This window comes from Apus apus, chromosome 5, assembly GCF_020740795.1.
Source record: "Apus apus isolate bApuApu2 chromosome 5, bApuApu2.pri.cur, whole genome shotgun sequence".
In the NCBI taxonomy this organism is placed as follows: Eukaryota; Metazoa; Chordata; class Aves; order Apodiformes; family Apodidae; genus Apus; species Apus apus.
In genome coordinates, this window is record NC_067286.1 from 12,356,501 (window position 1) to 12,380,986 (window position 24,486).

General features: G+C 39.5%; 1 protein-coding gene across 6 annotated transcripts in view; it reads right to left on the minus strand.

Moving 5' to 3' along the window:
- The window catches only part of TUB (TUB bipartite transcription factor), a 148,695-nt gene that overhangs the window by 47,488 nt on the left and 76,721 nt on the right, over positions 1–24,486 (minus strand). For all 6 annotated transcript variants that reach the window (XM_051620912.1, XM_051620917.1, XM_051620916.1 and 3 more), the window contains exon 2: positions 996–1,047. In XM_051620912.1, coding sequence (XP_051476872.1) covers positions 996–1,047 — 52 coding nt within the window. The remainder of the gene's footprint in view (positions 1–995; positions 1,048–24,486) is intronic.

Sequence of the window (24,486 nt, forward strand, 5' to 3'; positions counted from 1 at the left end):
TAATTTAACAACTATACAAGAAGAACTTTAATTAACACTTGAATTTCTCAGCTACACCTGACGAAAACCAAAACCTTCAGCACCCAATGCGTCATAGGTACCTTTCAGCCCTCTTCCACAACCTCTGAGAACTGAACTGTTGTTTTTATTTATCCATTACCTTAGCATTCCCCTGTGACTTTTTTTTGCTTTTAGAAAGGAAATGGACTAAAACAGAAGAACAAGAATGGAAAGTGGACACTTTCAGCTCCATAAGTTGTACAGAACACCTCAACGCGACTTCAAAACAACCAGAATCTAGTAGAGGATCATGGCATAAATAGAAAGTATTTGAATTTGAAAATGAGATGCTGGTAGATGTGCAAGCTGATAAAACAATGGGAAAAGAAATGTGTAAAAAAAATAAAAATAAACTCACAAAGTGTAACTATAAACATGATAAAGCTTCGTGAAAAGGAAACCACTGAAAAATCAAAAGAAAGGTGGAAACTACAAACCCCATTAAAACTTGATGGCAAAATTCCTTAAGATTTCAAGTGGGAGATTCTGAATCACTTTCTTGTATAAGTCATGTAGGAATACAGTGGCAAAATAGGCAACATAGCACATAGTGCCACTAGTTTACAGCCACAGGGGCTAAAGCCATGGAACCAAAAGGAGTGTATGTAAAAACATTGTGGTAAACCTCTGTTGGCTGGCCATGTCTGCCAGAACCTCTTGTCTTTTTCTGGACCATCAAAAGGGTAAAAAATACATTCTAAGTCAGCTCAAAACAAGTCCAAGGCACTGGAAATAAGAATCACTCAAACCACAGTCATAAGAAAAAAATTAATGGAAGTTAGACTTCCAAGTAAGCTTTAACCTCCAACGACCTCTCTTTTGTGTTCCCTAATCAGAGGATACACTTTTCTATCAATTGTCAGATGTGTGTCAGCTATTTTGTTACTCTAAGATCTAGACTTCAAAGAGCAAGTAGGTCCCCTCCAAACTCTTACCTGTCTGTCAAGCTTCTGCTGACGCAGGCTGCTGCCCTCATCATCCAGAACACTGCAAAGACAAAGAGTACGTAACTGGAACAAATTCATCACTTAACACCTAACAGCAATCACTGGAGCAAACTCTTGCAGGAGTTATTCATATAAAACTCCCACTGTGATCTGTGGAAGTTTGCCTGCCCTAACCTGCAAAAGCTGGCTCAAGAGAATTTAAATGCAGATCATGAAAAACTGACAAACTCTGGTTCACATAAATGTCAGTAAAATATATATTCAGCCAGTTCACAAAGAAATGCAAAATCCACAGTCTGCAGCTTGTTTTCTTCTCCACTGTCTTCTAATGCAAAATGTCAATGTATACAGCAAGAGGGGTTGATTGAAAATTTGCATATAAAGCATCTAAAAAGGAGTGTAAGAGAGCTGCTTAGCAACTCAGCAGAATTTAAAATTACATTAGGAAAATTAACTGTCTAATCTTTTGCACACTGAAAATCAGAATTTATTCCTGAATATCTGAAAAGTCACACTGATTGCCATGCCCTTCAACTTTTAGAGACTGGCAAGACAAACAATATTGTGCTCTGCAATATTTCTTTCTGCTAATTGTTGCTGGTTGGGAGATTAGCTCCTGCAAATACAATCATTTTCATTAATTAGATATTAGAAACTAATGGCATTGAAATCAGAAAACTATTTTTGTGAAGTATTTTATTGAACTACGAACTAGACTTTATTTTTCTGGAGAACAAAGGGCTCTATTATAAGAACATTATAGTTAAACATTGAGCATAGCTAATCAAAATCTTTTAAACCATAATATATAATCTACAAGGAAAACAGTTCTATAGAACAACAACAACCAAAAAAAAGCCTCTTACAAGTTACAATTCATTTTTTCTTACAACCCATTTTTTCTAAGAGCACCCCCTTTTGTATAATCTCTCTTAACAATCAAAAAGAAAGACAAAATAAATGCAGGACAAACCAACCTGGATTCCGACCTACATATAATCAAATTGTATTGCAATGGAAATTTAATTAAAAATGTGACTGCCCATGTATTAATATATACACTTTATGAGACAGTAACATTATAGTAGATTTAGATAGAATAGCTAATAAAGGTATGCAGAAGGCCACCTTTCCAATGCCAGAATTACCAAAGACCTACAATTAGGCACTATTGGCAGTATCATACTTTTCTAATTTTTACTCAGGTTATATATTACAAAAGGCTGATGTTCCACAGAATGTAATTGCTCTGTACAAGTACCTCGGGTATGAAATTGCAGTCTCTTGCAGAGGTAATGCATTACTCAGAGGCCACAAAAAATTTAAAGACAAAATCTCTCACACTCACAAGAAATGTTCTGCTTTACAAGTATTCTGCATTTGATACATTACAGGAACAAGTTATAAAAAGAAGATACATTCCTCCATGGCAGACAGAATCAGGTTTTTTTCAACAGTGTTTCACTAAAACTGCAATACTTTCAGCTGCACTGCTAGAAAGTAGAACTACCCAAATGGATATCTTTGGCCAAACAGTTGGGAGAAATGCCTAAGTATAAAGTTTCAGGCTTAATGGCCTGAAAAAATCCTTCTCATTTAAGAAAATGCTTGAAAAAAGCCCAAACCATGTAATGATGCTAATACAGACCATGAAGAACTGTGGAGGCAGCAATGCATAAAAAGCTGTAATACCCAGAGAGGTCAAGAGCCAATATTGCTTCACTCCACCAGGCATTTGCAGAGCTAAGGAGAAAACTGATCTCATCTTCTGCTTTATAAATCAGACTATGCTGATTCCACCAGATATGTTAAAGGAGCTATATATACACATGTCACACATTCCCATGAATCACCAGTTCAGTAATTATCTTTATGTGAATATAATAGTTTTGAGTATTACACCGGACTGGCTATAATTCTAAATTCTGTACCACAGACCAGGTGTCTAAGCCCTCTGGTCGACTCCAGCTTCCTCTGCTTTCCCATTGCACTGTATCCTGGCATAACACACTGCATAGAACAAGGGAGCAGGGAAATGTCCTTGGTTGGGTTCTAAACCTTACCCTGGGAAGCCACAACAAGCCAAATTCAGGTTCAGGTAAATAAGCACAGCTTCCTCCAGTCTCTTTATGCCCAACCTTACCACAGTAAACATGGCAGTTCAAGTAACACGACAACAAACACCAGTCTGAGGAAGTGAGTGGTTTGCATTGATTCAGAATTCCACAAATGCAAAGCAACTATCAGACACATCCAAAGAACTGCCAAAAAAAATAAACCTCCACCCCAAAACTGTGAATGCTCTAACACTAGAACACCTCTCCATATTGTGCTTTGACTGCAAGATGTAATTTTTAAATGCAATCAAAGCTGACACCAAAAGCAGCATGCCTTGAAAACCAGCTGACAAGCTTGTCTGGAACTTCCAGATCCTTCGTTTTCTCACTTTGTATTATATAAAGTTCTGGGTTGTGGTCACAATCCTTTTGTAAATATGCATTAACTACAAGCCTTGCATTATTTAAAGGCATAACATTCAACAACTAAAATTGAACTCCAGCTTTCTTCAGTGATCCAGAGGTTCAGTAGAATACAGTTCTTTCAAAAATTCTTGCCCCCTCCAGATTACTGGACTTGGACTAGAACATCTTATTCCCACCAGATACACCACTCTTTTGAATCCTCCACAGTGTAAAAAAGGCCTTAAAAGTAATCTCCTTACCACGAACTCATCTCTATTTTAACTGTTATTCCACCCCAGTATCAGTGAAAAGCTGCAGCTCTGTCCTTTTTGATGCCTAACTATTCATTATGCAAGTCCGAATAAAAAGAGGATCCAATTTAATCTACACATTCTGCTAGAATAGTAGAGCATTCTAGTTCAATACCATGTACTGTGTAAGTATTTTCTACAGGACCAGTGGACCCTGAAGTTGCTGGTTAGCAACCAATATTTCACATTCCCTGATTTTCAACGGAAGAACTCTCCTGAGACTGGGCAACTCCCAGAGGTTGCCATCAAGAGACATCAGGATTGTTATAAATAAATAAATCAATGGGTGGATGAGAGACTAAGTATAAAAACAAAAATATAAGCTTTGTTTCCATAGCAATTACATCAGGCCCTCACTCTTGCTGCTTTTAAAAACATTTGCAGCAATACCCTGAGATGCAAGTGTGTAACCACCACTGAGCCTTCTCACACTTCAGTGAAGCCTTGCAGAAAGATTTAGCAGAAGATCTTGCCACAGCATCTGGCAGCCCATGCATTCTGACAGATGCTCCAGGGTCCAAGAGCTGAAATTCAGAGAACCTACCCTATTCCTTCTTTAGAAAATACAGAAGTCTAGGAGCAGAAGCTTAGCCTTTGCCTCACCTGGTCTTTGAAAAGAAACCAATTGCTCTTTCCACTGGAAGAGTTCTGCATGTGGTGAGAACCCAGCCTATCCTGCCCAGTTTCAGAAATGGCCATGGTTTTGTTGCTCAGTGGCCCAAATAACTGGGACGGTCAGAGATTAAAGGCCATGGACAGTGGAAAAACTAGGGCTGGAACAAGGCAGGAGTACTACAGGAAATAACCTCATGGAGAGCAAGTCTGTAAGAACAATTCTGTCTACTGTTTGATGTGATGGTAGAAAATCCCAGCAGCAGCATAAAATGCAGTCTTAATAGAGAAATACAACTTTACCATTCATTAAAAAAAGAATTATTGAAGAAAATATACAATCTGCTTAGCAATCTGCTGAGCATGTTGATGCATCCTGAAGATCCAGCAAGGTTTATTTTTACTCCTGTTTGATCAAGTATCATGTATCCACCTGTCATCTTGGCTATGACCCCATTTAAAACAAAAATCAATTTTACACCACATACAATATTGTGAACGGAACTTAAGGCCTGCAGCAGCAGTCTAGTTCAAATTCAGTTAAACAAACCAGAGCTTGTATATACTTCCACCAGGGAAGATCAATCTGTCAATATACATAACTAACTCAAGCAACCCACTCACTTGAGCTTGCTCACTATTGGGCTTAAGAAGTCAAGCCTATAGCTTTGTATCTTAAAGATTCATATTAGCAGCCTGTACTGAGGCTCACAGAGACTTAGGTACTAAAATTAGATAGCATATTTTCAAATTTGAAAAATGTAATTTAATTCAAATATTCCCACCTCCTATTTTCTAAAGGGAAATACATTAATGAAACTTTTTGTCAAAAGTATTACTTTTCATACCACATTTTTAAGACACAAAATCTATTTTACAGAGGCAGTTTCAACATTAAATTAAATTTACATTAAAATAAACATTCTTTCTATACTGCTGCATGTCACAATGAAGACAAAAATATATAAGCAAGAATTTTAGTATTCTCAGCTCTTCATAATCTGTATCCCTTACAAATCAATTAGAGAGAAACTCAAGACCAATCAGGTTTTAATGATGAAGCTTCATGATTACATAAAGCTCCACAATTTACTTGTGAGAGGAAGGCAGGAGCTCCTGTGAATTAACATCTTGCAACATTTTACTGTAATTCCACATGGGCTGATTTCAATTTAACTAAAATCAGAAAAGCCTTAATTCAAATAACATATTTCACAGTAAATACTTCACCTTTACTCTTTGAATATGCAAACTGCTGGCATTTCAGGAAGCCATCGCAAGAAAAAATAACTAAGAAGTAATGTTTTCAACTAGAATGTGCAAGATGCAGGTAGACACTGATTTTATTTATTTTTTAAAAGAAATAGTCTGTCACAGTAAAGCAGCTCCATTGTTTCTGCCTGAAAAATGAAGCAATGTTTTTGTTCCTTCCTGATACTGCTTCATAAAGGAACATTTTCCATAACAATACCCTTTTTACCAGGACAAAGGTCCAACATCATATCTATCACATCTCTGCAGCCCAGCACTAATTGCAGTGAGAAGTGTTCCTGGTTATACAAGGAAACACATATACTACCCCTAAACTTTCATCCACTGTTCTACAGTGTCACCCTTGCATTTCTCTTTCTGCTGCTTCATGATAACACATTACTAACATCAGCACCCAAAAACTCTACATGAAATCAGGGACTTTTGCACGAGCAAAATGAATGTATATGGTCAGGGAAAATTCCTGAAACAAACAGTTCACATTATAAATAGAAGAGAAATTGGATAAGAAAATATTACTCCCCTTTACAACACTAGACCAGAAGCAATGAAAAATTAGAGGAGATATTTTCATCTCGAGTTTCTTCTGCCAACTGCAATTCAAAAATAATGGATGATCAAACCAGATAGAAAGAAAGAAAAAAATACACCATACCAGAGTAATCTTTAAGATTACTCATATTTTTTCCATGCACTCTTGCTGTGAAGCAAGCTGGTATGTTGCTGTGTTATGAGAAACAGGTTAAGGGATCTTTGAGGAAAAGGCCAATTCAAAAGGACAAGAATGGGTATAATGTGCCATTTAAACGTCACAAAGTCTCTAAAAACATATGAACTCAAATTCCTGCAAAGAGATAGCACTTGGCATATTGGATACCATCTGTCATATTCACCCAATTACACTTCTATATAATCTTTATACTTCCATACAGTTTCTATAGTTCCATAAAACCCAACTGCTCTGGATAATATTAATGTTAAGCCTTTAGGAACAAGCCTTCCAGTAGCACTGACGAAATGCTACTGTAAGAGCCCATTAAGAGGGTCAGGCCCCTGCAGGGTAAATTCATGCTCCGGAGGGAATGGCACACAGTTAGGCTCTTCAAATAAGTGAAATTCTGTCAACTATCCTAACCAGCAAAGCCAACAATCTCTATAAAGTCCTAACATCTGCAAGTTCCCCCAAGATCAGCTCCCCCATGTACGCCATGTGCTGAGTTCACTTCTTCAGAGAACATTGTTATATCAGACACACACCCCGATCAAAGTCTTTTGAATGAAACCAGTCACTGAAAGGCTGTGAGGGCTTCTCTCATGCTAGGAAAGATCAGGGTTTTCTGACCCAAACACAGGTGCTCAGTCATCTGATTTAGAGTCAAATCTGCAGCTACTATCTTTATGGTAAAATAAGTAAGTTCTTCCTTCAGCCATCTAAGCAAGCAAAAGTCTGGCCAATTTCTTCATTAAGGGGCAGCCCAAGGACATTCAATGTTAGGTTGCCCTTCTGCTACCACCACCACCAGCAGCATCAGAAACTCTTGGGTTTCTCCTATGCCATATTCATACAGCAGAGAGGGCAACAGCCTACCACACCTGGTACACCCACCAGCTACCACCTGGTACACCCATAAGCTACCATCAACTGACCCATGAAGCACAGACACTGCAACTGCTGCAGAAATTAAGACTGCATTGCTTCCTGTGAAGCTTCAGAGGAATAAAATGGTTTCACTATGACTCTCACCCAGTAAATAAAAGCATGCCTGTCCAGGGATACAGCATTGCCTCCCCTGCCCGTGCAGCTGTTGTGAAGACCCTTAAAAAGCCTAAAAGAGATAAAGCAAAGTGATGGGGGGAGGAGGGGGGGAAGGCAGGAATATGAACACAGATATTTCTATCAGAATTATCAGCACCACATCAACCACAAAATGCAAGAAGATGCAGAGGATTATACACTGTGATCCAAATGGCACTAAAAGTAATGCCTGCAGGGCAGATGGCTGAAAGCAGAGACTGAAATTGTAGTTGCACAAATAATTACAGAACCAAATGCTTTATTTTCTTTTCCAATCCTGGCTGGCAAACTAGCTTTAAAAAAAACAGTAAATGAACAAGACCTTCCTGAATTGTTGGTCCTGTTTGCTTCAGTAATGTTTATCTAAATGTTCATTGTACATTAAGATCCACTTGTGTCTGTCCAACAGTTCTGTTTTGGGGATTAAAAAGAACAACAAAATCTTTTTAGCATTCTGTATATTTCCAGTAAGTGAATGCAGAACACACATTTGTTAATATTTTCTTTGCCATACCACCTCAGTCATATGATAGGTATTTGCACCTAGGCAAGAGATAACATCTTTATCAAGGATGTGGAGGAAACAACTGAGTGCATCCTTGTCACATTTGCAGAGTACTCAAGACACTAGAGGGTGGAGCTGCCATCCAGAGGAACTCGACAGGCTTGAGGAATGGTCAACAGGAGCCTTAGGGAATTTAATGTAGACAAACACAAAGCCTTGTACCTGGGAAGGAAGATGCCCCTGCAACAATACTGGCTGAGGACTGTCTGGAAAACCAGGAGGTGGGTTCTTGGTGGACAGTGAGCTGGACAGGAGCCAGCAGCGTGACCTAGCAGCAAAGGCAGCCAACAGCATCTCGCGCTGACTGACATTAGATCAAGGGAAGTGATTAACAAACATTCTTCCTTTCTGCATACTTGTGAGAGCCCATATACAAAATCACATCCACTTTTGAGCCCCCTGGTACAAGAAAGATGTTGATCATGTTAAGCAAGCCCAAGAGAGGGTAACTAAGGAGGTCTGGGAGCTGGAGCATGTGGCCTGTGAGGAGTGGCTGAGGGAGCTGGTCTTGTCTGGCCTGGAAGAGGGGTGAGTTTGGAGAGACCTAATCACAGCCTTCTAATAACAGGCAGTCCAGAAAGATTGTGAAGTCTCCATCCTTGGCATTTTCAAGACCTAAACGGATAAAGCCCTAAGCAACCTGATCTGACCTCACAGCTGACCATGCTTTCAGTTGGACATTGGACAGGAGAACTCCAAAGATCCCTTCCAGCCTCTAGAAGTCCTTTCCAGATTCTTTGTATACTATCTTTGCTTTGGATGTCATAAAGAACTAAAACATCTAAACTAAAACATGGCAGATTATACAAGCAGATTAGCTGAAAGAAAATATAGCAACAGGAACATTCAGTCATAGGCTTTTTTCTTAATTCCACATAGATCATTTTTAAGGTAAACTCCAGCCAAATCCTCAGCATGAGTACACGATTGTATTTTTGTTCTGTTTTAACTAGCACAGTTCACCAAAATGGATCTGCAATTGCTACAACCTCAGGGGTATGTGAAACCAACAGAAACTGTAGAAATCAGGTTTTCTAAATGTTTCACTCAGAATAATTTTTCTAAAAAAAATCATCACAATCAGATAAAAAAATACATTGGAAAATGAGTATATTACAGGAGATACCTATACATATATATACACACACACACATATAAAACCAAGCATTGGCCAAGAGCAAATAGCCCAACAGACTCTCAGTGCTAAAGAGAATAACAGGATCTCTACAGGTACGGTAGAAATGCTGTGTAATAATGAGATCCAACTTTGAGTTCAATCAAAAAACTGCTATTCACCTCCAAATAACAAAACTGAAGTCACTGGGAAAAAGAAACTGCAGTTTAGGATCTGAAATATCTAGGCTGACAGCTTTCAGTGAGGATGGTAATAAGCCAGAAAAAGATCTAATGAAAAGAAAAGCAAAACTATTCCCTAAAGCATACTGCATGTTTTAAATAATCTGAACTACATGGCTGCCATTATTGCCCTGGAAATAACAGTTGAACTAATATTTGTACAGATTCATTCTCTGCAATTACACAGAGGTGAATAAGATAGCACACAGCAGTAAAGTGCAGGTAAAGAAAATAATACCTAAGGGAAAAGTGGATGGCTGGGCTCTTTCTTGCCCTCCCTCAACACACACAAACTCTGAATGCAATGTTAGAAAGCAAATCTATGTCCCAAAAGAAGTGAATTTAATAAACGTGAATGATGTAGCACAAACACACAACAGCCTTTGGGTATTATGTGAGGTTCACTAAAATTATATTTAAAGTAGATCGATGAGAAGTGCCTGAATAGGAGCAAATTGAGAAGTGTAAAAAAAAAAACCAAACCAGACAACCAACCCTGGCCTGGAGATACGCTACCTGCAATGCAGATGGATCCAGATGACAAATGACATGACTTTCAGGAAGTGCATTTATTGGAAACGCATCACTGCCAGCCACAGGAAAGATCCAGCCCGAACACTCAGCCCAATTTCTCTTTTAGTATGAAGCTTCAACAAACCTCCATCATTCAAACAGTAAAATACACACACAAACAAAACCAACCCATTAGTGTGCAAAGCATCCAACCACAACAAACAGTAAATTAAATGAGCACAAACTAGGGAAAAGTGTTGTCTGGATCAGGAGATGGCACTTACACATACACTGCAGAACAAGAGGTCTCTGCCTGGCCCTCAGGGGACTACAACAACTCTTCCATTCCAGTACTGCTGCAGTGGTAAAGGATGTGACCTGGAACAGACCCCTGTGATTCTTATATGGAAAAGTCTATGAACCACTGAGACAAAAAAAAAAACCTGCTAAGATGCCTGCTGGCTCCTTATCCTTGCTCAATTACACCTGTTCTATGAAACAAGGTTTTGTCCAGTGGGCAGCATACTGGACCTATTTTACATCACACCATATAACTTTCCAAGACACGTGTAAAGTTAGACTAACAGGTTTTAACAATCCTTGGAAATGCCTTTGCAATGTAACAATGAAGCATTACAGGCACAGTAACTAACCTAAAAACAGTATTTGCCTATAAAATAATTGTATTATTCTTAAGTCTTTAACAAACAAAACGCTGATCCCAACAATAGGGTCAATGCTGCAAGAGTTCAGCAAGGCTTCTCCCTGCAGTAGGCATGTGAACACAGGCACAAATATATAGATCAAATACACAGCTGCTGAAAGACATTATAGCTGCAATAATTCACTAATGCAGCAACTTATTACCAGATCTTACTGCCTATTTGTGTGTTTAGGACAGGAACAAGATACAGTTGTAGTTATTGGACTGTTAACAGATACTACCTAGTCTCCCTTAATCTATTTTAACAATCAAAACTGAAGAAAAATATAGTCAGAATTACAACTGTGATAGTAGATATTAGTGAAGTGAAATAGGCCATCTATCACCTCTCAGGTCAACCTGTTCCAGTGTTTCACCATCCTCACTGTAAAATATTTCTTCCTTATATCTAGTCTGAATCTCCCCTCTTTTAGTTTAAAATCATTACCCCTTGTCCTGTCATTACAGGCCCTACACTAAGAAGTCTGCCCCCATCTTTCTTACAAGCTCCCTTTGAGGATTGAAAGGCTGCAATAAGATCTCCCCAGAGCCTTCTTTTCAGGCTGGGCAACCCCAGCTCTCTCAGCCTTTCCTCACAGCAGAGGTGTTCCATCCCTCCGATCATTGTTACGGCCCTCCTCTGGACCCGCTCAAACAGGTCAACGTCTTTCCTGTTCTGGGGACTCCAGAGCTGGACACAGGACTCCAGGTGGGGTCTCACTAGAGCAGAGGGGCAGAATCACCTCCCTCCACCCTCTGGCCATGCTGCTTTCAATGCAGCCCAGGACATGGTTGGGTTTCTGGGCTGTGAGCGCACCTTGCCGGCTCATGTCCAGCTTTTCATCCATCTCTATCCCCTTAGTCCTCTTCCGCAGGGCTGCTCTCAATCCTTCATCCCCTGGCCTGTATTCATACCAGGGGTTGCCCCAACCCAGCTACTTGCACTTGGCCTTGTTAAGCCTCACAGGGTTCACATGTTCCCACTTCCTGAGCTTGTCCAGGTGCCAACTGCACCCCTCAGCTTGGGGTCAGATTTGCTGAGGGTGTACTCGACCTCAGTCCCTGTGTCATTGATGAAGATATTAAACAGCACTGGCTCCAGTATGGGCCCCTGAGGGACACCACTTGTCACTGATCTCCATCCAGACACTGAGCCATTGACAACTACTCTCTGGATGTGAGCATCCAAACAATTCCTCACCCACCAAACAGGCCATTTAGCCGATCCATACCTCTCGTGTATCAGCTTTTTTTTTTTTTCTTCTTGCTACGTTCAGCCTCCACATCTGTGTGCAATTACCAGCCAAGGAAGCTGAACTACTACATGCAAATTTCAGCCTGTTTAAATTTCCAACTCTAGTAAAAATAAATGTGCTTAGAAAATAAACAAGAGAAGGGAAAGGCAAAAACAAGGAACAACACTATATAGAATCTCATGCCATAGGACATATTAAGAAAAGGAACAAATACTTTTTGACATATTTTAGGAAAATACCTAACTTGTGACATTATACCCTGTTTCTGTATTCTGGCCATACATTATTTAACCCCAAATATGCTAGCATGCATTTTTATGCTTCAAATTAGAAAAAAAAAAAAAAAGTCTGTTTAATAATAAAATGCACTAATTTCATTTATTAGTACTTGGAATTGTCACATCAAGTAACAGTTTCAACAGTGTTATGCCACATCTCTCTTTTTGTTGTATATTAAGATATGTACATTGCATAAATTTTAATCATCTGTGATTTCCATAAATATTAACTGTGCTCACCAATTTAAATGAACATACCTAGTTTAGCATATCAGCTTTAAGTATTCCAAATAAATTAGTCACATTTAAAACAGATCAGATATTTGTTATTGGAATATTTTCATTTCCAGCTTCATCATGAACCATGAATGAGAGTTGCAGCTACACTTCTTGACTACTTTGTGACCACTTCTGTTACACTTGAAAATCATGAGGTACCTCTAACCTAAGTAAGTGTACTGGAGAAAATTACATGAGGAAGTGAAAAAAAAAAGCCTGGGTTCTTCCTGTGCCAGAGAGCAGGAAGATTTCAGATGTTGAAGTCTCCTACTTTGATCATCCAAATTCACAAAACTACAATCTCAAACAGTACCTGTCGGCTCAGAAAACTCCAACAGTTAATGGAAATCTACACTGTGATCTTTCAACTCCATTTCTGATACTTCCTCACACCAAGCTTTGTTCCCAAGGTTGCAGGTCTTTCTGGATGTAAGAAAGATTCCAGCAACTAGAATAATCTGCCCTGATAGAAACTATGAAAACACACAAATCCAGCTGAAGGGTAAAGTTTAAAGCTCAAATCAAGTATCAAGCTAATAGGTTAAGCCAAGAAGTCTTTAATCAAATCTTCAATCAGAATCTTGTAGCAATGTAGCACACTTGAAAAACACTTAATTCTCAAGGGCAGCACCAGAAAGCATGTGCACATGACAAACTCAAAATTAGGGGCAACTAGAGAAGGTAGAGCATGTCTAATACAGAGAGGGCATTACACCCCAGGAGTGTCCTCAGTGTTTTTGCAGATACAGTAAATGTCATTAATATTGCAGCAAATAAAAAGCCCAAAATACTCTGGCAATGTGACCTCTAACTGATTATCAAGTTGTCTTCCTCTGGTTTTCTCAAGCTGCCTCCAATGAAGTTACCATTTAGTCTAACAGTTACTCTGGTTTGTTCTGTCAACACTTGATAACATATTGTGTGGAGCTACTGAGAGCTACATGAAATGCCTTGCTCTGGTGAAATATAAATGGAAAAATACAAAAGGGCATTTACTTACTAAGTAAGAAGTGTGATGATTTAATAAAACTCATTCCTTATCTGCTCTGCCCAGCTTTATCTCTCAGCAGATAACTGGACAAGACATTATTTCCTCATATTTAACTATATTTACATATATATATATAATTCATTCATTTTAAAGAACCTCAGAGAGAAAATCTTGAAAACTACTATTCTTTATTTAATACAGTTTGGAAAACTATCATAATTAACTGGTATGACACAAATGTTGGATACTTTTAGCATCAGGCTGTATATTGAAATAGCAATCCATTTTGAGACATAAAATTTTGCTCTATAACATATATGAGAGCTGCAAGAATGTGTGCTGCCAGCAATAAATGAGAATTGTGGGAGAGGCTGTGGCAGAGGTATCAGGACACAGACTCAGTTTCAGAGAACTAGGAATTCATGTCCCAAAAAAGCTTTGGATTTCCAGCTGAAAACCTCCTCTGCAGGACACAGCTTACAGCTGACACAGTTATCAAATCACTGGAAAATTATCATGACCACACTAGTTCATATTTCTAGCTGCAACTATCTTTTCCAAATTACTGTTCTAGGCTTGAAAACATCTCCACCTGAATGTCCTGCATGGTTCTGTTTGAGAGCCTCCATTGGTCCCCCCCACAAGACATTTCAGACTCTAGATCACCATTTTCACTATATTTGAAGATTGGAATATAGGGTCTGATATATGCACACCACCTAATTTTTAGGGTTCTAATCCTGAACAGACTAATAAAACTTGTAATGGACGTAAATATTGCCATTTGAGCCAAATGACTAAGTATTTGCAAAATAAAAGGTTACAGCGTGTGAAATGGTGAACGCCAAAAGAAATGGCTGGTAACAAAAAGAGAAAGAAAGAGCAAAATGCTCTTTCTGATTCTTTTGAAAACTCCTAGGATTTGCACAGCTTTTCTTTAAAATAAAGATAATTAGATTTTAAAAGGTGTGTTGACTTTAGTTTAGGGGGTTTTTTCTTATATAGGCAAGCAACTGGCATCTGTAACTGTAACAAAATATCCAAAGGCTTTAGATTAAAAAAAAATTTCAGCATCTATCCAATCTACTCTTTGTTAAACTGTTCTTACCCAAGCTAAGCATTCTTTTTCTCTTTCACCATGTGACAGTTGCCAAGGAAAGAGGGTACCATGTTTTATAAACCAAAGAAGAGACAGCATACAAAACCACAAGCATTCTTTGCCATTCATATACTACTACAGATTCTCAGTATCATTTGACCTCTCAAAATACAGAAATGATACCACACCAGCATCCTATCCAAGGAATGAAGCAGTGTGATTCTCATTAAGGTTGTGCCATTAATCCCAGCACAGACCACACTGAAAATTTATGCTCAAATGATATATTTCTAGATATTGGTAGAAATTACAGTTCTCTAGAAATAGATTATAATTATATAGGATTGCAAATTGTACGTTTGTCAGTTCCTCAAAACAAAATGGATAGCAAAATCTGCAATTCTAATGGCTGCTTTCATGCTAAATACAGATACTGAGAACACTGCTGTTCATTTATCAATTAAGACAAAAATCGTTTCTCTTGTCTTTTTTCTTCTCTTCTCTCTAAGATTCAGGCATATTATGAAATGACAGAAAGACAAATATAAGTTCATTGGCCAGAAATAAATAGGAAAAAACCTATTGACAACTTACTGCAACTGTTGACAACTACAACTTATTAGAAAAACTCTCCTTTTTAAAACATAATTCCAATATTCAGAATATAAGGTTTTATTGAGTCTCGGGCTTTTTTTCACTTAGGGTTTCTTTTTCCCTTCTTTGTGTTTTAAAGGAAAGATGAATATAGTCCCACACTGAATTTCAACCTGTGGATTCAATCTGTGGAGTTTAAAGTAATCTTCAATACTCATATTGTGAGAAGTACTGTTTCCTTTGTGTTTACACCTTGCCAAAAATAGCTTTAAGATAGAAAGAATAACTGGAATCTAGACTTTTATAAATGTCACTTGCCACGTGTTCAAGAAAAATGCAAATTGTTTCCCATCCTGAATGTTTTAATAATAAAACCACCACTGGTATAAAACTACCACCATTTCTAATTTCAAAACCAGCACAGCTTTAGAGAGGTATTACTGATGACAGCCACTCTCTTTGTAGCAGATTTGTTCAGGCATGTCAGAAAAAAATCCTGAAGTAATTCAAGATACTACGGGTCTTGGACTTGGTGCTTTCCATTTTTCAAGACAGAAAACAAGCCTAATTTCATTTGCTCCAGCGTGTCTTTTAATAAGCGTAGAGAACAACCATCTTTGCTGTTGTGTAGCTAAACAGATCACTGGTGAAGCAGATCAGATTAACTGTTAAAGAAAGATTGTGTTGACAAACAGTACAAAAAAGTCTATCAACACTTTTTGTGGATTCAAAAAGCAGAGTAAAACATACAAATCTGCTTGCTAGGAGGTTGTCTTAGGCTTGTTTTTAACTTGTTGTAAAGCAAAGGCTGGAAGAGTAAGACCTAAGGGACTTTGACTGAACAAAGAGCTGTTCAGGTGCTGTGACAGCAGCAGCAAACCATTACAGAAAAGGGCTTTTCACCAACCTTCTCATATTTTTTTAAGATGTGACTGAGGTTGCCATTTTAATTATTCCACTTCATCTGCCTGTTAGCCACAATTAAAGCAAGAGGAGACTCTCTTCTGAGAGGCACAGAGGCACCCACTTGCCAACCTGACCCACTCTGCAGGGAGGTCTGCTGCTTACCAGGGCTCATACCAAGGATGTCACCAAAAGACTACCAAACCTTGCATGTCCCACCAACGTACTGCTGTTGTTACCCAATGCTGCTCTTTCCCAGGTGCACCAGTGATACAGCCAAGATACGGATTTGATCGATAGACCACTTGGTGGATAAGGAACTGGCTGGATGGTTGCACTCAGAGAGTTGTGGTCAATGGTTTGATGTCCAAATGAAGATCAGTGACAAGTGTCACTCCTCAAATGTCAGTACTGGGACCAGTGCTGTTTAACACCTTTGTAAGCAACACAGACAATGGGATCGAGTGCACACTCAGCTGGTTTGCCGAAGACACTGAGCTGGGTGGTGTGGTTGACATGCTGGAGGGAAGGAATGCCATCCAGAGGGACCTTGACAGGCTTGAGAGGTGGGTCCATGCCAATCTCTTGAAGTTCAGTAAGGCCAAGTGCAAGGGCCTGCACCTGGGTTGGGACAATCCCCAGCACAAATACAGGTTGTGCAGAGAATGGACAAAGAGCAGCCCTGAGCAGAAGGACCTGGGAGTGTTGGTTGATGAGAAGCTCAACATGAGCCAGCAATGTGCACTTGCAGCCCAGAAAGCCAACTGCGTCCTAGGCTGCATCAAAAGGAGCATGGTCAAGGGAAGTGATTCTCCCCCTCTACTCTGCTCCTGTGAGACCCCACCTGGAGCACTGCATCCAGTTCTGGGGATTCCAACAAAAGAAGGACATTGAGTTCCTGGAGCAAGTCCAGAGGAGGGCCACAAAGATGATCAGAGGGCTTGAGCACCTCTCCTATGAAGAGAGGCTGAGAGAGTTGGGGCTGTTCAGCCTGGAGAAGGCTCCAGGGAGACCTCATAGCAGCCTTCCAGTGCCTGAAGGGGCTACAGGAAAGCTGGGGAGGGGCTTTTTACAGGGGCTTGTAGTGATAGGGTGAGGGCCAATGGCTTTAAAATGGAAGTGGGTAGACTTATGTTAGACATTAGGAAGAAATTCTTCACTGTGAGGGTGGTGAGATACTGGAACAGGTTGCCCAGGAAGTCGTGGATGCCCCACCCCTGGAAGTTTTCAAGGCCAGGTTGGATGGTGCTTTGAGCAACCTGGTCTAGTGGGAAGTATCCCTGCCCATGCAGAGGGGGTGGAACTAGATGATCTTTGAGGTCTCTTCCAACCCGAACCATCCTATGATTCTATGAAAAACAATCTCCACTGGGGACTGATGTGCCGTACACAGCCTTGTCAGCAGACACACTTCTAAGACTGCCAGCTCCTCTCTATGAAACATCTTCAATTAAAATATAAGTAAAATGTATCTAGAAATGTGTGATTCTCAGACTGGTTGCTGATTTTCTAGAACAGGAAGCCAATCATACTATGCAAGTAAAATTAAATTCAAAACATTTATGTATTTAAGTTTTCTTCTCTCACATGAAACATGCATGTTAATGCCACATTTTGCATAAGAATGCAAGACAGAAGACAATGAACAAGTTTGTCTCTGGAAGTTTCAAGAGGAATTCTCATTCACAGGTATTCTGTAATAAAAATTGACCAGAGCAGCCACACTTTCAATTCCTCCACTGACAATTCAGTATCCATGTAAGGAGGGAATTTTGTCTGATTGCTTAAGGAAGACTTACATGTTCATATCTATATTATTTTTTTTTTCAGTTGATGAATTTCAGCTAAAATTAAAGAGGCATAAATCTTTCTAAGTCCAACAGATTTCATTACTAAGGTGGCGGCTGGGTAGGGGCAAAGACCTTAAATAGCCTCTCTGTGGAGATGAAGGTTTCAGACCCAGCTCAATAATATTATTAAAGAGAATCCACATAGGGAAACATTATGAACGACACAGCTAAATGAATTCTGCCTTCAGAAGTTGTACTGATCCTAGGATTGTTTCTTAGAGACATATGCACATGATCCCTTCCAACCCTGACACATGGTGAAGAAAGTTTACTGGGTTCATTTTTTTCTCATCTACATAGTTTTTATTATCTTAATTTGGGTTTATTACTAACAGAAAAAACAAAGAAAAAAGACAGATAATCTGTTTCAGAAGCAGTCAGGATGGAAGTGGAAGATAAAGCCAATATAATTCCTTCCCTGATCTTGCTACTCAGTTTTTAGCCTGGAAAAGCCACACTTCAGCTGTGCGTGCAGTGCCCCCATCTGTGACACAGGGTGATCCAGCTCTGCCTTTGCAACAGCTCCCAGAGCTCCCACAAGACACAAGTGAGGGGGAGAGACAAGAGGGGCAGTGCACTAGAGCACCACATCAAGATGCACCCAGACCACTGAGGGTCCTGCCACACTGAGCCACCATAAGCCAGCAGGTGCATGCCACAAAAAGGACACAACAGCAGGAATCATAAGCGAGCACACGTTCTCTCAGACAGAGAAAGCCACTCCAGGCAAAGCTGGAGCTCCTTTTTACTGCATCAGATGTAATTAAACCACTTCTGGCACTGTGGGAACATATTTCCACATGCATTTGAGTAAGGCAGAAATTATCATCTTAGCTATTGAAACATTAAAAAAAGAGGAGTGAAAATAAGTTCCCCCTTTGGGTCTAATCAACACTTGCACACCAGCCAATGTTTTTCTACTCCTCTCAGATAAATATGTATGACTGTATCATCTGGTTTCCTTACCGAACACTAATTGCCCACTGCATAAAATGTCTAACTGATGTAGCTTGTGATCACTGTTATTTGCACATTTTTCAACTCTAATATTTCAAAGCATAACCCACGAGTCTGTGTTTCTTGTCGGATACATGGTTACAAGATTAGCCATTCCAGCCCGCAGGATCACCCACTGAATGTCACTCAGCTTCCTTCTGTCAGATTCAGAAGGCCCAGCATCCTTGCTCTTTCAGGACCTCGCCAAAACTGTAACAGGATGAGGAGGAGTTCAACCCAACAACTATGGAAAGAAAGCCATTGGCACATGCAAGCTAGAGATGCATAAGACAGCAACAGCTTCCTCTATGTGGCCCTTCAAAAGCATTTACCACTCTGGGATAGTGTTGTACTGCTACCCGTGCACATGCTCTTACCTTATCTGTGGAAAACTGGAATCATGCAGCTTGCTTCTCTGAACAGCCAGCCAGCCTCACAGCAGTGAACAGGGACTGCTCACCTGCATAGCTGAAGCTATGTGTGGTTGCAAACCATGCTGCTCCCCAGGGAACTTTTTTTTTATTTATTTACATTGGAAAGGGCTTTTAAGATCATCAAGTCTAACCTAGCACGATGCCAAGTCCATGTCCCTAAGCACCACATCTATACGTCTTTGAAATACCTCCAGGGATGGTCACACGACCACTTCCCTGGGCAGCCTGTTTCAGTGCCTGACAACCCTTTCAGTAAAGAAATTTTTCCTAACATCCAATCTAAACCTTCCCTGGCACAACTTGAGGCCATTTCCTCTTGTTCAATCACTTGCAACTTGAGAGAAGAGACCGACCCCCACCTCACTCCAGCCTCCTTTCAGGTAGCTGTAGAGAGCAGTAAGGTCTCCCCCTCAGCCTCCTTTTCTCCGGACTAAATTACTCCAGTTCCCTAAGCTGCTCCTCATAAGACCCCTCACCAGCTTCATTGCTCTTCTTTAGATACGTTCCAGCACTTCAATGTCTGTCCTTCTTGTAGTGAGGGACCCAAAACTGAACACAGTATTTGAGATGCAGCCTCACCAGTGCTGAGACCCGGGGGACAATCGCTTCCCAAGTCCCACTGGCCACACTACTCCTGATACAAGCCAGGATGCTGTTGGCCTTCTTGGCCACCTCAGCACACTGCTGGCTCATATTCATCCACTGGCAACCCACACCCTAAGGTCCTCTTCCACCAAGCAGCATTCCAGCCCTTCTTCCCCAAGCCTGTAACATTGCATGGGGTTACCCAGGTGAAGGACCCAACACTGAGCCTCATTGAACCTCATACAATTGGCCTCAGCCTGTTGATCCAGCCTGTCCAGGTCCCTCTGGAGGGCTTTCCCACCCTCAGGCAAATCAACCCTCCCACCTAACTTGGTGTCATCTGCAAACCTAATGAGAGTGCACTTGATCACATGCAAAGTGAAATGCAGAATCATGCAGAACACCACCTTTATATTTATTATCTATTGCATCAGGCAGTCACTTTTGGCATTGTTAATCCAAGTCCATAGTAAATGCAATAGTGCAGAGCTGACTGTAAACTGAAATCCTTTGGGATGGATTTTCGTCAATGCACTGAGAGTTACTTTGAGGACTCCCCACACTGTCAAGTTGGCATATTTACAATTCATAATGCAATGCAGTGAAAACTTCTCCGCCTCTAATGTATCTTAGACTTTTCTTCAGAATAAGCTTTTTTTCAGATGAGAATGAGTTGTTCTTGCCAAAGAACACATAAAAACTGCAACGTGTTATATGCTGTTTGTCATTTTGACAAGGTGGCACAATAGTAATTTCCTCCCTTCTCTCTCCACCACACTAAGTATTTTCAACAGAACCTTCAGATTTTCAAATAGGCTCATGATTAGGAAATAATGTGAGTAAAGAATCAGAGTAACCCTAAGAACTCTTGAAAATCCAGCCACAGACTCTTCAAGGCTCCCTATGTAGCATTACATTGCATCCTTTGAAAAGCCTATACCAGCCTAATGCTAAAATACAGCTATTCTGCACATGTCCTTAAATCTTCTGTATCAAAATCTTTGTATTTTAATGGAATGTAACAATCAATAAACTGGAAGTCCAGCAACTGGATAATAATTTCCAATGAGCTCAGGATTGAGGAACTTTTTTTCCCTCCTATACTACTCAGAACAACCTCTATCTTGCAAAGCCCCAAGCATACAGAATTAAATTAATAAATAACACAATGTGCTTGAAAATCAAAACAGGAAGGAAAAAGGGGTGGACAGACAAAGGAAGGAAGGACCTCTCATTTAATTTAAATTTCTCCTGTGCTGGTTCTTCTTCATCTTTAAAATCTGTGAGTGATACTCAAGCCCCAAGGAAGTAATTAACAATTTTTCAAGCTGCATCAATAGTGCCAGAAAATTACACTATATCATTATATGAAGTAGGTAATAGTCAAAAGGCATATTCCAGGATGCCTCAAAGTTTTAGCAATGTCATGATCTTTTTGCACTGATATAATGTCCCAGTTTCTCTGGGTATTAATACAGTATTCCATAATTAACATATCTGGCATGTCTAAGAAAAATTATCCTAGTATTCTGGAGTCAGAGCCTAGATTAGGTCACTCACATATGGCTAGTGCTCTTAAGAGCTAAAAATGAACATTCCCAGTTTACACCAAATAAAAAAATTTAAATTAAAAGTTACAGTCACATTGTGAACTGTGCTATGATAGATACCCATCAAGCTGTAAAGAAGCTAATATATGTACTGGAAACAATTTAACTGTGGTAGTCCCCAGCTCCTCACAGACTGAACTGCATTGCTCCCCAAAGGAGCAAATCACTTCTGCATCTTTGATGTTGTACAGCTTTCAGTACCTGCGTTAGCTCCTGTGCAGCTCGCCCAAGAGCTTCTCTGCTGCACTGCAGTATGCAGCATGGACATACCCCTGAGCCCAAACACAGAAGGAAAGAATTTAACCAATTCGACACCAGGCAAAGCTACAGGGTTCTCCATGTCTCCATCATTTGCTAGATGAACGACACACAATATGTAGAGGCATCTGACCTCTGCCTTAAGGACAGGCAATAAAGCTCCGGCAAACACAAAAGCTTCTTCTAAAACCTTGGACCTCACTTTTTATACCTGCAGCAACAGCCAGTGAAGTGATTTAAAATTCAGTAACCGGGAAGAGTCAATTATCAAGGCATGACTCACTGGTGTGTAGAGACATCTTTAAGGTTACTTAACTGGCTCGACAGATGCAGTGTCCCAAAAGATACATTATTTACCCACATAACTAACCTAAATTTTTAGGTAGGCGGGTAAGGGTTCACACAATCCCCAGGTCTGCACAAGACTGTTTAAAGGAAATTCATGCTTCTGGCTTGAGTCTTGGGATTTATGTCTGCCAAAAATAGTGGGATGCATTCCAAGGTACAGAAAGGGTCTTAAAAGTCTTTTAGCTGTCACTCAACCTGATCAGAGTAGTTAGTCTAAGTCATTGTCCAGACAAGTTATCTACTCTCATACATTAAATAATTTCCTCAAATTTTCAGAAGTGAGAATTGCAACATGATGCAACATATATTTTGTTGTTCCTGAAGGCAAGTGCTACTACTGCTGTAGTAGTATCTGTTAGCAAAAACCTGTTCTGGGAAAAACAGAGAACAATTTCCCTTACACTTCTTGTTGTGGCACAGGTACCATTAATGGAAATACATTGCCTTTAACTTTAATAATTTACCTTTCAAACAGATACCAAATTTGAAGGACAGACCTGTTTTGATCCCTTCTCTAAACATGGGTCAAATACTGACATATCTGTATTTCACTTGCAGACAACATTTCCAACTGAGTAATAATTTTAAGTTAATCAAGGAATTTCTTCATCTTGTAATTTCTCACCTACAGGTGGATTACTGTGATTACAATTCAAATTACCATTAAAAACTTCATGCTGTGGTTTCATTACCTGTGCCAAATGAGTTATATTAATTACAAATTATTATATTCACAAATTTGTGTTAACATGCATCTCAACAGGAATCATAAGTCTTCCACTGAAATCTGCAATTCAAGACTTAATTTTGGCAAACACCTGAGAATTCAAGCTAAAGCTCAACTTGATGAAAGAATTACTCAGGCATTTCTGTTGCCAGAGAGCAAGGTAAGTATGTCGCTCACAAACAAAGTGCACTCACATATTCATATTAATGTATTATAGACCACTTGCCATTATTTGCTTGGTTAAAATACAAGCTCAGAGAAGGTCATGGAATCAATCCAACTCCCTTTTAAGTCAACGGAAAGGCTTCTGTGGCACCTCTTTGTGGCTGCTTCCTGCAAGCAACCACACAAATACATGGAAGGCAGAGGGTGGTGGTAGACTCCACAGCACCCCTGCTTCCAGGTGTAAGGATGGTAGTCTGCACAGAATCAGCATTCAAGATCTGCAAAGTTCTTGTACTGGCAGCAGCAGTTACTGAGTAATGCTGTGTAAGGCCCTACTGCACTTCCCCAAAAGAAAGGTTTTTAATTCGGTCACTTTTTCACCTCTAAGGATAAATAATAGATAAATCTGTAATGTCCCAACTTATTAGTAATCCAAAAGTATGAAAGCTACTTCTGCTGTAATCACTGAAAGGAAAATAAACATATATTTAGCTTCTTACTAATGTAAAAAAAGAAAATACAAATGTATCTAGTAAAGAATTTAATTACAGAGCAAACATAGCATTTGAAGACCTTCCTAGATGTCATAAAGCTACACAACGTAGACATCAACTAAAACTATTCCATAGATGATCCCAAATACATCCGTGGGAATTGAACATGTATAAAGCCCAAAAAAAAAAAAAAAAAGATGTGTTACCATCGAGTATTAGATAAAACAAGCTGGTGTAAAACAACTATGTCAGAAAAAAAAATAATAAATGTTTTCATCTCTTCTCACGCGTATCCATCCTGTTCCAAAATAATTGCTCCAATATTTCTACATTCTCCCACAGTTACCTTTGTGCTCTCTGTACACCCTTCTCTAGGAACACACTTCCTGATCTATTTAAGTCACTAACCCCTTACTTCCCATTTTAGGAACAAGATAGTCAAAAGAAGCTGATGACCATATGTCTGTAACAAAAATGAAAGCAAAAGGAAGTATGCCAACAATCACTCTTTTTGCTTCTGTTTTGAGCTCCTCTTTTGTATCTATTTATCTTCTAAACTGGAAATTCTTCAGACTGAACTCTGTCTTGCTGTACACCTGCATACTATTAGCATTAGACAAATGCTAAAAGAGCCCCGAAAAGTGTTATATTCTCAGCTCAGAGTCCTCAGAACTTCCTGGTATCATCTCAACACTACATCACGGTAAAAGAGGTTGCCAAACTGTGAGAGCACAGTTCTGTTCCCCACCACCCCTCATCTGTGTGACACAGATCATCACCAAGAAGGGCAGCTCATAATCCTGTTACTGGCCTTCACATACCACAGTAATCAAAGCTTAAGCAATAAGAGAGTTATAAAATAAACGTTGATTTTAACATCCATGCTCAAAGCAATAATCTTTGAATAATATGCTGCAAATTCCCAATAATCTGGAAAATAAATCCTTTTATCTTTAAAAAATTGCAAACAGTACTAACTACTTAAATAATACAATAAGAAGTTGGGATGGATTTATTAAAAAT